At 44.0% G+C, this 13475-nt stretch overlaps 1 protein-coding gene across 1 annotated transcript in view; it reads right to left on the reverse strand.

The window, feature by feature from the left end:
• Window positions 1-224: 224 nt before the first annotated feature.
• The window catches only part of CHST8 (carbohydrate sulfotransferase 8), a 240808-nt gene continuing 227557 nt past the window's right edge, over window positions 225-13475 (reverse strand). The window contains exons 3-4 of the mRNA XM_083751485.1: window positions 9184-9221; window positions 225-5166 (exon numbers count right to left, since the gene is read on the reverse strand). Coding sequence (XP_083607611.1) covers window positions 4018-5166; window positions 9184-9221 — 1187 coding nt within the window. The 3' untranslated portion in view covers window positions 225-4017. The remainder of the gene's footprint in view (window positions 5167-9183; window positions 9222-13475) is intronic.

Genomic DNA, 13475 nt, shown 5'->3' on the forward strand with positions numbered 1-13475 from the left:
CGATATATCCAATTCTCAACGTGGGAACCAAGACACAACAATCGATTGAAATTTGCACTTATCGAGATTTTTCAATACGGTGTTTACACAATGTTTTGTGTAATGTTTACACAAATGCATATATTAGGGAGTAGCGTGCATAAAATGAATATATTAAGGAAAGTAATAGAATAGATTACTTGCAGAAACAAAACTGCATACAAAAATGCTTTTATTCGGGGAAATTTGCACAAAAATGCTGATGAATTTTCATGAGGTTTTTTTTTTTAATGAGCAAATGTGTAGAATGGAATTTAAGTTGGGGAAAATGGAAAACAGAGATATCTGAAATTGCCAGATCCTTCATCCCTATCTACTCCATGGAGGAGTATTCAAACATCCCGGCCTTTCTGCTGTTCCAACCTGGAGCTGGCACAGCAAAAAGAGTAAGAGAAATCTCTTTCCACAAGTGTCAGCAATCAGCATAATATATTTAGTTTAAATTCATGCAATCCTAACTGAATCTCCTAAAGTAGGTAAAAAAAAAAAAGGATAAAAACATATAATCACATGCATAAAACATCCTGTTTTATAAGACTATTGTGGCTACTGCTTCAGTAGAGGGTCCCTGCGCTCTTTTATGTTTCAAGTAACACAACTTTGGGATGTAGGAATCAGCGTCTGCATGAAAGCTTTTCCCATTAAAACAAATCCTCCACACTGTATATCTTCATGTTTCTTTGCTCCCCTGAGGGCCCAGCTCTGCAGGTTGCAGAGCTTCTCCCTCTTGCCAACATGAAGAGACTTGAAGGTACTCAGCACCTGGAAGGATCAGCCCAGTACTCAAATCACTACTCAAACACAACTTCTTTTCTTCAGTCCTGTTGCTGTTTTATTAGAGAACTTCTTTTCGTAACAACAACAAACGTCTTCTAAAGGGGTTCATTTCTCTTTCTCTTTCTCTGGATTGTTTGAGGAGCATTAAGAGAGCTCTGCTGGATTTTCAGCCTCGGTTGGGACTCAAACTGCTCCTGTAACTGGGCTTCAGAAAGAATTTGCTGTATTGACAGTTACAGCAAACCCTTCTGAATTTTGATGGATGGGCAGCTCTGCCCACCTGTCAAAGTTAGCATGTGTGTGTGTGTGGGGGGTGGTGGTGGAAATAAGAAGCCAGGTCCCAGTTCCCAGCTCCTGCTGCAAAGTGATGGTGACAGATGTACATTTTTGAGGCCATCACCCAGAAGGCCCCCTCACAACACTCTTCCCCCCCCAAATTTGAAAACATCGGAACCACCTGGAGGTCCTCTTTTACTGATCTTAATTCCTGGGTTGGTCTATAAGGAAGGAGATGCTCTTTCATATATTTGGAGCCCAGATTTTTAAAGGGCTTTCAATATCCATGTGAGCACTTTGAATTAGGACTGGAAGCTAATAGGCAACCAGTGCAGTTTCTTCAGTCCAGACGTCATATGCATTCTTGCATCCATGCCTGTCAAAATCTTGGCTACTGCATTCGGCAACAACAGCCGCTTCCAAACAGTTTCCAAGGGAAGCCCCACATAGAGGGCACCACAGTAGTCTAAGATACAGGACAAAGCTCCACATTTTGGAAATCCCCCCAGGTGTCAATTCTGCCTCTGAAATCCTGGTAATGGACATATGGCAGCTATAACATGGGATACAGGAGTAAAGTCATCTTTGTCCAAGAGGGTCTAGAATTAGTCTAGAAGCATCTGGGACCTGGAAATAGGAACTCCTAAAAATGCATTATATTAGGGAAATGTCTTGCCAAAAATGTGTTTATTAGGCAAATTTGCATTAAAATGGTTTATCGGAAGATAGGCACACTAAAATGCTAGTGAGTTTTTGTCAACGGACTGTTTGTTTCTTAAATTGCAAACCGCAGCAGAGATGTGGCAAACTGAACAGAAGATCGGAAAAATGAGAAACTGAGAGTAACCAAAATTGACAGATCCAGCCATCTGTAGTCATCACGTGCTTTTGATTTAACCAGGGTGTTAGGTGGGTGTGCAACCCAGATGTGCTAAGAGGCTTTCGCCAAATCTCTTCCGGCTTTATAAGACAAAAGTGACACCTTGAACTGTGCTCTAAGGTTTGTAAGGGGGCAATAAACTGTTTGCAACTATTAAAAATAAAGGACCCTGATGGGCAGGAAGTGGAATCTAAATTTATTTGCTACTTTAAAGGCAACATTTGATATTCCCTGAGACTACATAGATTAAACTAAAGATTTATGTTAATGCCAAGGATTAAAAGAATTTTAATAGTGTGCATAAAGATGTAAATGTGCTGTGTTTCATTTTCTTGCAGATGAATGTGCCATAAGGGAGCTGTAGATGGAAGAGAATGTATTCATATCCTGCAAATTGTAACATCTGGCTTAATTTTGCACTCATGTGTTCATTAAATATTAGTTGCCTTCCCTTCGTGCATCCTTGAAATCACACTTTAATATGGAAAGATTTCCCTTCACCCTCTGTACTCCCAGAAGGCAACTGAAAACAGCTCCATAAAGCAAATTTTTACTAACCATATTTTTGTAAAATCCTATTTCTCTGTCTTCTCAAGAAAGAGTATCACAAAACCATCTATACTTTCCCCTGCTCATTCTGTATCTGTGTGATGCAAACAAACACCTACACTCTTGTTGGAACCTCCCCCCCCCAACCCCATGTGCGAAAGCCCTGCCATTGGATGTAGAAATATACCAAAGGGGGAAATAATGGATAAAATTATAATGGGATGGAGACAATTAAGGGGTGTATATATAACCAATTGCAAGCAGGGGTGGAATTATTTGAAAATGTCTGAATCAAGCTTATCCACAGATATTTTTTTCTAATTTTTGTCTCGCTCCTTCATCTCAATGAAAAGCGAACAAATTCTTTTACTGGTTCCATTAAAGATATGAACAATGATCACTGGTTAAAAAACTGAGCCTGGATAGCTCATTTGGTTAGACTGCGGTGCTGATAATTCCAAGGTTGCAGGTGTGCTCCCCATATGGGACAGCTGCATATTCCTGCATTGCAGAGGGTTGGACTAGATGATCCTCAGTGTCCTTCCAACTCTACAATTCTATGATTCTATATGCATTATTATACATATAATATGGTATGTATATACACATTTCCTATAGCAACCAGCACATAAACATACTACTATATAAATATACTTATGTATGGATACTTATCAAATTATGCTGCAGATAATATAGCACCACGTGGAATGTGACTCTTCCATATGTATATAATTTTCTGTATAATTTTGCATATAATTAGCCAGAGTTTTTTTATATATATAAAAAATGCACTTCACAACCCAACAATGCACTAGTGGCTTGGATATAGGTGAGTGCTTGATGCAAGAGGTGGTTTGGGGGACAAATCTTGATCAGATCAGAACCTCTAAATTCTGTGTGTAAACCCATTTAAATCTGATTTGTCTTCCTTCCTTAATTGTTAGCTATGTTCTATCGTTCTTTCTTTTTTTATGCTGCGATTGTTCCATAGCTCTGCCTAGCATGTGCCATCAAGCTTTGCAGATTGAAGAATAAGTTGGAGGTGACATTTTTTCTTTATATTTATTAATTCCAAAATCATTTTTTTAAAAACCCAACAACATGGATAGGTGTATTACTGCAAGGTTGATGATTCTTGAAAAACATAAGGGCACGTTGTGCTTCCAGAGTGTAGCAACGATTGTCCTGAATGTGGGAGTAAATTTAGGGTGGTTCTACATTAGAAACCTGTCTTGGTGTTATAACAGGTTAGCTTCCCTGACTTCTGCCACAAAGAATCCTGGGAATTGTAGTCTGGGGTCCCTGCTGTCAACAGTCCCTATTTCCCACCCGCTCTGAACACATTTCCCAGGTTCCCCTGTGTGACCAGTGTAGGTACCTGTGGTGTAGATATGTCCTTAGCTTATTTGCCAATGGGTACAGTTTATTTGGAACTTATTTTACACAGACTTGCATATGAGGAACCACAACAGTAGCTCCCAGTGCCTCTGCCACTGTCAATACAGATCTTCAAAAGGCTTTGAGTAGTTAAACATCAGATAATCCATGTAATAGAAATCGTAGCTACGTTGCCTTTGAGAAGGGGAGAGCTGTTTGAAATATTGCTGTGTAATTTGGGTGGTTGTTCTCTCTTCATCAGAATGCCTGTCTTTAAACCTAGGAAAAGTCAAATTTTGTGGCGCATTTATTAAATGCAAAAAGAAGTTAGCATCTTCCTCCATGGTTTCAAATTTACCAATAAAATCATAGTCTATCAAGCACGGGCTACAGAGCCTGTTGACATGGTCCCAGTGAATATCCATGCCCACAGGCCGATGGACATCAAGAAGATATTGAATGAACTCTTTAAAGGTTACCCCAGAACCTGTCCTCAGTGCCTCCTTCGTGGCATTGACGCGGTACCTTGAAATGATGGGTCTGCCAAAAACCGGGTGGTAGTAATTGTTGGGATGCTCAAACTTGTCTCGAAACGCCGAGACCAATTTTTCAAAAGGTTCACGGACAAAGAGCATCTTCGTGTAAGTGTTCAGCCTGTGGTTGATCCCTTTGCGATCAAACCCATCCAACCTTTTCAGATAATTCCCATAATGCACCGTGTTGTGTTGTATGACCTTGGTCGAGGAGGCCAGCCCATTGAGGACCATGAGTACCCTTTTCCAGTTGGAGCAACCGGCCTTGGGAACCTCGCAGTATAAAATTCGGTACTTATCTTCAACGAAGATCCTGGAAACGTGGTAAGGTGTGATGATCCTTTTGTTGTTGCTCTTGTATTTCGAGCAAGTCTCTCTCATGATCTGCTTTCGCTCTCTTTGGGTCTTGTAGAGGCTTTTCCACTTGATGTCGTTCCTGTCCTCTGATTTCAAAATGGGCATGTTGTGGAAGGAGCTGTTCACGGCTATCAGAATGGGGCTCTTTTTGATCACAAACCTCCTTCTCCGTTTGTGAGTCCGGGCAGAATTAGCTCCTGCACTTTTTTGGGAATGGTCTTTAATCACCACCAGGATGTTCTGCTTTCTGCTTGCGCCTTCTTCCAGGGCAGCTCCATTGGGCACGGGGTGTAGCGAAGCCTTCTGGTCCGCGATTGGGAATTTGTCAGCAGCATACAGAGGCATTTTCCCGTCCTGATTGTTGCTGGATGTGCAGTCCTAATGGAAGAAAAGGCCCAAGAAATTACTAAATGAGAGAGCATTCATCACCACGGACAGCTTGCAGTGTTTAATGGCTCATGCTATTTGTACTGTTTTAGCTCAGCTTAACTATGGAAGGAAATGCATTGTCTTGCACGCAGCTTTGGCGCTGCAGTAATTATTTTTCACCTTTCTGCTTTTGAATGTATTCTTCTTAACTATGCATCACTTCTAGGGGCAAACCAGAAAGACCCAGCTAGGAAACAGCTTTGGGTTTTTTTTAGTTTTTTTGTTTCTTACTATGTTAGATTCTCCTCCTGGTTTTATACTATAAACTGCCCTGTGATCTTCAGATGAAGGCAGTATAGAAATTCAATAAGTAAGTAAGTGTATGTGTGACCGCAAAAGGTTTTCCTCTAGAGGTTACCACCTGCTCACAATTGTATCCCAAGGTATGCTTTGACACTGATTCAGTGCTGAAGTGGAAATACCATACTTTTCCATGTATATGATGCCCCCATGTATAAGGGGACTAAATTTAAAGAAAATGAGGGGAGATGCCCCAAAGTTGTTGTTGAGCTTTTTTTAGGGGGAATTGCACACGTGCCATCACCCCAGCAGGGCCATTGTTGGGGGTTGGCAAAGTGGGCACCCGCTCCCTCCATGCCACTGTGGGCGGGAAGCTCCCTAGAGCGTGGGCCTCCCACAGCTTGCTCCCTATAGCACTATCCATGTATAGGACGACCCCAGTTTTTTGACATGATTTTTGCGTAAAAAACCCTCGTCTAATACACGGAAAAATACGGTAAATACTAGCAGTGTAGAACCACTTTGTATTGGGGCTGAATGATGAGGCGAATGGGGTAATTTCATTCCTATCTATCTCAAACAGCAATGTCAATGAAGCACTCTGAGTCAGATGAGCACCCCGCCCCCAAGCCTCCAACTCTGTTTTTCTATACTTTCTACTGTTTTGTACACTAGATTTCTATGTTTTTCTGTGTCTCTGTGTTTCTCTACTCTCGGTCCATGGGCTTTGTGAGAAGTGAGGCTGTCTAAATGCTCCTGGTGGACCATCAAGGAGCTCTTGGTAATTTGTAAATTTTTATTTTGTTCCAGCTGAGTAGCCGCAGATTTTTTAAATACAAAAAAAACCTGAAAAGCTTCCTTTAACTTGTAGATAAAAAACAACAACACCCACTGCTCTGCTTGCAAAAAAACCCCCAAGCTCATTCCTTCAGAGCACTTCAGCAGCCCACAGGCAGCATTCAGGACAGTCTCACCTTGAAGATGCAGGCTGGAGGACATCCCCTCCCAAACACAAGAAAGTACTAGGAAAGCTAAGCTGGATGATATGGTGCTCCTATTTATTTCTAATTATAAGGTGAATTCGGGGTTTCCTGCTTGGATGAAGCACCTTCAGCAAGACTAGAGAAACCTCACCATGATTTGGTGGCTCTTACCCAGGCATAGGTAATCACCTTGACAGATTAGAGAACTGGGCCAAAACAAACAAGATGAATTTTAACAGGGAGAAATGTAAAGTATTGCACTTGGGCAAAAAAAATGAGAGGCACAAATACAAGATGGGTGACACCTGGCTTGAGAGCAGTACATGTGAAAAGGATCTAGGAGTCTTGGTTGACCACAAACTTGACATGAGCCAACAGTGTGATGCGGCAGCTAAAGAAGCCAATGCAATTCTGGGCTGCATCAATAGGAGTATAGCATCTAGATCAAGGGAAGTAATAGTGCCACTGTATTCTGCTCTGGTCAGGCCTCACCTGGAGTACTGTGTCCAGTTCTGGGCACCACAGTTCAAGAAGGACACTGACAAACTGGAACGTGTCCAGAGGAGGGCAACCAAAATGGTCAAAGGCCTGGAAACGATGCCTTATGAGGAACGGCTAAGGGAGCTGGGCATGTTTAGCCTGGAGAAGAGGAGGTTAAGGGGTGATATGATAGCCATGTTCAAATATATAAAAGGATGTCACATAGAGGAGGGAGAAAGGTTGTTTTCTGCTGCTCCAGAGAAGCGGACACGGAGCAATGGTTCCAAACTACAAGAAAGAAGATTCCACCTAAACATTAGGAAGAACTTCCTGACAGTAAGAGCTGTTCGACAGTGGAATTTGCTGCCAAGGAGTGTGGTGGAGTCTCCTTCTTTGGAGGTCTTTAAGCAGAGGCTTGACAACCATATGTCAGGAGTGCTCTGATGGTGTTTCCTGCTTGGCAGGGAGTTGGACTCGATGGCCCTTGTGGTCTCTACCAGCTCTATGATTCTATGATTCTATAGGCAAAGTTGGCCCTCCAGATGTTTTGGGACTACAACTCCCACCATCCCTGCCTGCTCTTACCAGATGTGCCTGCTGCCATTCATTCTGTTCAGTAAGGAGAGCTGTACTCAACTCAGTGGAAAGTGACTTTATGCATGGAGAATATACCTCTCGTGTAACAAAATGGGAAGCCTTTGCATATGTGGAGCTCTAGACCATGACTCAGATATTCAAAGTTGCCCAGATACCTTCACTGTGGGATGAGGGTGAAAGCGGGACCACCAGGCTGAGCTATTGCCTTCTGAAATCCTAGACATGCCTACTAAGACCAGCCGAATTCTATTGGGCTTACTCTCCTCAGCAATTTTGGAAGGAAGATTGAATAGCATTGCATATGAGAACCGTGCTTGTTCGTGTACACAGTGAAGAGTTAGAAACTGCTACTAATCGTCGAGTTGGAAGGGATCCCAAAGGACAGCTAGTGCAACCCCCTGCAATGGAGGAACCACAATTAAATAATCCAAGACAAATGGTTTACAATTTTAACAGTTGGTTGAGCAGGGCAGTGGCGTAGCATGGGGGGTGCAGGGGGGCCCGGCTGCACCGGGCGCAACATCTGGGGGTTAGGATTAGGGGGCGCAAATTACTTGCCTTGCCCCGGGTGCTGACAACCCACACTGGAGCAGGGGAGTGTAAATGGATGGAGGACCTCTGCCCTCCTGCCCACCTTGCCAACAAGACCCAGCAGGGCTCTGAAAACAGGCTCAGCTCCCCTTGGTGGTTCTTCTTCCTTTTTAGGGTTGCAATTGCAGTGTGGTTTTCTTGTATTTTTGAAAGATTCTTTCCCCTTTAGTTGTATGGACTCAGTTGTTTTATGGAACTTGAAGGTCTATGGGTATTTAATAAACATGGACAACACAGCAGTAACGGGGCTATGTGTGTGTACAGCAGCTGTCAGGTCGATGGCAGTCATAGTCAAAACATCTGGAGGTTGGCAAGGGTTGGGGCATAGGATTGCAGGCTTACATGTGCAGTCTGGTCCCTCTCCTGTGCCTTGTTTCATTTGATTTTTCTTGAATCGCTCACTCTGCCAGGGCTCCCATGCATTTCCAGTTTATTGCTCTAGAAAGATGTGAGCCATCTGTGCAGACGGGCTTTTAACCAAATTGACACCTACTGACACCATAAGCTGGTCATTATGCAGAGTTCAGGAGCATTCAGGTTTGCAATATATCATGACTCTACTTATAAACCCACCGCTAGCATGTCATGATCAGCAGATATCTGCGACTGAATTTCTCCCTGTGCCGGTAAAATCTGCGCAACGCTCCCATAAATGTCAAAGGGGTTTTTACAGGACAGCTCATGCCATTGCAAATAACTAAGAGCCACTAGATGGAGCAATTTCACCAAGGTTTTTCATGCTGGCACTTCTAAGCGACTTAAAAGTGGATTTTTATTAGTTCAGTTTGATACATAATGTGGATATGCAAAATGTTCCGAGGCAAAGTGCATCAGATTTATCCATCCTAACAAGCTACCAACAAAGCTGCATTGCACTGGCCTAACAAATCGAGAGAATTTAATAAGAACATCTGTATTCTGGGGAATTGTGACGCCTCCTGCCTTCTTCAATCTCTCTTCCTCCAATCATTCAGTCGTCTCTAAGGCCATCGCGCACATCTCCAAACACCCTGTAATTCAGATACGATTCAGATTATGCAGCTTCCCTAAAAAGATTTCAAAAGAGGCAACTTACTTTTTTGGGTTGCTGTGATCCCATGTTATATCTCAGACCTAAACAAAGAAAGAAAAGTATTATTACAAGCAGGAACCTGGAACAAAATGCGGCAGTGTTTTCTCGTGCCTAATCAGAGTGCATCTGGTCAGGATTCCAGCTTACCATTCCCTTAGAGCAGGAGTATCCCTCTCTTCCTCCTGCAGCCCCACTTTTGATTTTATTTTTCAGCTGACAGTCAACGTTCTGTGGTTTCCGAGCATGCTTAGTCCTGTATTAGGCTACCCCCCTTTTTAAGTAGAATATATTTTTTAAAAATATATTTTATAAAAAATATATTTTTGCACTTCCACAATCAGTGTGGGTGCCCTGATCACACTGGTACCTTCCTCTTGTTTCTCAGTTGCCTCATTTTGCCTTCAATGAGAGATCGCAATTAGAGGACATGATACACTCTGGAAGTGCCCACCCCATAACAGACCTATAGGGTGGTTATCTGACAGGTGAAAAAGGAAACCGGAGGTCCCAGCAATAACAAGCACATCTAATTACAAAGAGACCCTAAGAAATGCACAACTTCTTTTTGCTGTGTCAATGTGTCAATGAGGTGTATCAATCCCCCACTTCAAATTAAATTAAATTTTGAATTGTTGTTATTATTACTTTACAAATTTCCTATTTATTTATACATACATACATACATACATACATACATACATACATACATACCCTGCCCATCTGGCTGGGCTTCCCCAGCCACTCTGGGCTGCTTCCAACAAAAGATTAAAAATATATTTAAAAAATCAGTCATTAAAAACTTCCCTAAATAGGCTGTGTGGACAGCATAACATGGCACTGAATCGAAACTCATTCACAATTAAGTCTATTATCTGTTCATATATCTATATTTACAGATTGCTCCCTCATATAAAAGATCAAGGCAGTGTGCAAGAAAGTACGCAAGGGCAATGAAATAATAAAATATCATAACAACAAAGCCACTTCCGAGCTTGGGAGCAGGTGGGGTTGCGGGCCCACCCCCTCTCACACCCGCGGGGGCTGGCCTTTAGCCCCCGCGAGAACAAGGGAATCCCCGGGCATGCCTGCGACCCTGCCTGCCAATCGGCGGGCTGGGGAGGCGTGGTTTAGCCCATTTAAGGCCAGGCGTGCCCAGGGACCCCCCTCTTTGCCCTGTTCCAGCTGCTCGGTTTTCCCATCCCACCCACCCTTTAGGCTTAGCTAGCTCTGACCTTGCTATGGACTACGGTTGGTCGCTGCAAGGGGCCTGGTAGGAATTTTTCCAACTTGGCGCTCTTCCAGCCTTTTGGTTTTTTCGCCTACCTCCTAGCAAACGTCACAACTTCCTCGGTATTGGCGGTTAGGCATTGGCAGGGGTAATTGCTATGCAAATGAGGGGGGAAGGAAATGCCATCACCTTCCCCCAATGGAAAAGGGTAGTCCGGTAAAGGACTCCGGGGGGTGTTGCCTTGTCCAAAACCTAGGGAGGTGAGGGCCTCTGGCCTGCCCCCGAGCGGTGACACCCGTGGGATCCTAGTTGGCGTACTTCAACAGGACTCCCACAGCTGGTGGATAACCCTTCCCGGTTTCCATGCCGGGTAGTCGATAGGAGCCAATGCCTAAGGCCAATACCTTCTAATTCCTGTAATCAATAAAGTTGTGGTCTTTTACGCCCATTAACCTTAAATAATGTGTCCGGTGTTTTCATTTCACATGGGGGGAGGGGACTTGCTATGCAATGCAAATTAATCAAAAGACAACTGGTTCATCCTGAAAAGCATAAAAGAGGTTTCTAAGACACATCTAAAAATGAGCTTCAAGCATTCCTGCTGAATCTCTGCTGGAAGAGTATTCCACAGCATGGGATCGGTGACCAGTTGTTTAGTTGCCATTTCAGTCCTGCAGAGTCCCTTCCGGACAGTCGCTGCCACGCCCCCTCACAGCCACAGCCCCTTTTAAGAGTATGCAATAATAATGATAACTACGGATGCACTGAAACAATCAGTGCAGGTCTCCATGTACTGCCTTTCAGCTAGATCTACCATTTTCTTTGCAGGTACGTGGGGAAAGGTGCTCCAATATTTTCCTTCGGAGTGACTTAAGTTGTGTTTTCCTTGAAGTTGCATTGTAAGTAATACAACTTGTGTGCACTATTCTTGAAATGGAAGCCTCTTTCTGTTTCCAGTGTTCCAAAATGCTTAGCTTTTTTTTAGTTCTTATCCAAATGCAGTTTTGGTTTTAAACACAGTGTAAGGTAGTTTCTGTGGGAGAATATTATATTTAATTATGGTGTATCAGAGTTTTTAGGGGGTTAACCAGGCTGGGATAGGTGGGATAGCAGGCTTGTTGGTTTTTGAATGTATGATGTAGATTTTTTCAATTTCGTTGTTCTGTATGGGACAATGACAAAAAAGATTATCGTATCGTATACAGAACAATTCCTCACCGCCTTCTCCAGAGTGACCCTAGGAGCCAATCCTCAGTGGCCAACTCATCTCCTTTCACTCTGATTGGCTCCAATCAGTACAAAGGGTGAAAGACTTCTCAGTGGATTCTGCAGATCCAGGCCCCTCCACCTTCCCCCCCATTGCATCCATATTGCTGCCAGCCAGTGGCGGAGCTTCATGCTCCAGCATCGGGGGGGGGGAGAGCAGGCGGGGCGGGGCTGGTGTGCGTCCTGGGCACGCTGCCTGCAGGGGCGTGGTGCCCAGTGTGGGTGGGGGTGCAGCCACAATGGCACCCCACTGGGATTGCACTGCTGGGGGCGGTGCGCTCCCCCTACAGTCCTCTTCTTCCGCCAGTGCTACCAGTCCCTCCACTACTTTTAGCTGTGGGAGGAAAGCTCTTACTGGCTGAGGGAGCCGATGTTTGTCTGCAGACAGTTTTTCTGGGTCATGTGGCCAGCATGACTAAGCTGCTTCTGAAGAAACCAGAGCAGCACACGAAAATGCCATTTACCTTCCTGCCTGTCTACTTGCACTTTGATGTGCTTTCAAACTGCTAGGTGGGCAGGAGATGGGACTGAGCAGTGGGAGCTCATCCCATTGCAGGGATTCGAAACACTGACCTTCTGACTGGCAAGCCCTAAGTTCAGTGGTTTAGACCACACCGCCACCCGCGTTCCTGTATGCTGTAAGCTGGTATATTGTCCCAAATTTTGTCACTTTACTCCTGCAATTTTCCAGGTCAAGGGGACTGCAATTTTTTTTTTTCTGGAATCAAACAACAGGAAAATGAATGTTAAATATTCCATTACTTTTCCAGAAGTGACTTTTACATCGTGTGAAAGTTCAGATATAACGTGAAAATTAACAGTTAGGGGGAAAGGAACAGGCTGCTGTGTGAATGCAGCCCTCATTTGGCAATGTATCCTTCCTTTCGTTTAGTTTGGGGGGGGGGGGATGACTAAAGGCACTGGGGGAGCCTCTTTCCTGCCCTGCATGGCGTGCTGCACCAACTCCCAAAGCTTCCAAATGCAAGAAAGCCCCTTGTTTTGCAAGCATATTTCTCACCCAGCCTCTTGTCTTTTTGCAGCTCTTTGCAAATAGCATTTCCATCCTACCTGCACCCAATTATCCCAGAGTCTGGATCATCATCCAGGGCCATTCAAAGACGCAAACTCCCCTGTATATAAATGGGATAATATTGTGCCAACAAATGTCTATCACGCAGTGGCAGCATCACACAAGGCAACGCTCCTCTACTTCTTCGGCTTCGCTGGTTGCTAGTCTATTACAATGCAGGCACGGAGCGTGCTAACAAAGCCAAGATCCCTTATTTGCTGCTTGGAAGTGAATGCAGGAAGAGATAGAGAGAGATGGAGAGAATGTGTGACTTAAATTGCTTGAGGATTATGCAATCTGGCTGGCTTCTTTATGCATCTCTCTGGTAAGGATACGGCCACTTGTCACTGTCAGTGCTGCCTGAGCAAGCTTCAGTTTAATTAATGGGGCTTTGCAATCTCTAGACTTTTGACAAGGAGAACTGCGGGTCAACGCGCTGTTGCACAACAGCATGATAGCCTATTGATGGAAGAGCTAGGCTGCAGCTCAGTCCTATCAGACGTTTTTTAATTGGAGGCACTTTTCTTTGGTCTTGCTGCTGTGGGTGTGAAACCCGACCAGTGGCAGATCACACCCTCCAAAGCCACATGAATCTGGATGACCCTAGGGTGTGGCTACAAATCGGGAGCTGCACCCAGTGTTGCATTACATGAGATAGATACTTTCTGATCTTATTTCCACTTCTTGCACCCCTCCACAACCACAGAATCTGGAATTAAGCATCGCGACACA

Source organism: Podarcis gaigeae (genome assembly GCF_964106915.1).
Source record: "Podarcis gaigeae genome assembly, chromosome: 8".
Classification (NCBI taxonomy): Eukaryota; Metazoa; Chordata; class Lepidosauria; order Squamata; family Lacertidae; genus Podarcis; species Podarcis gaigeae.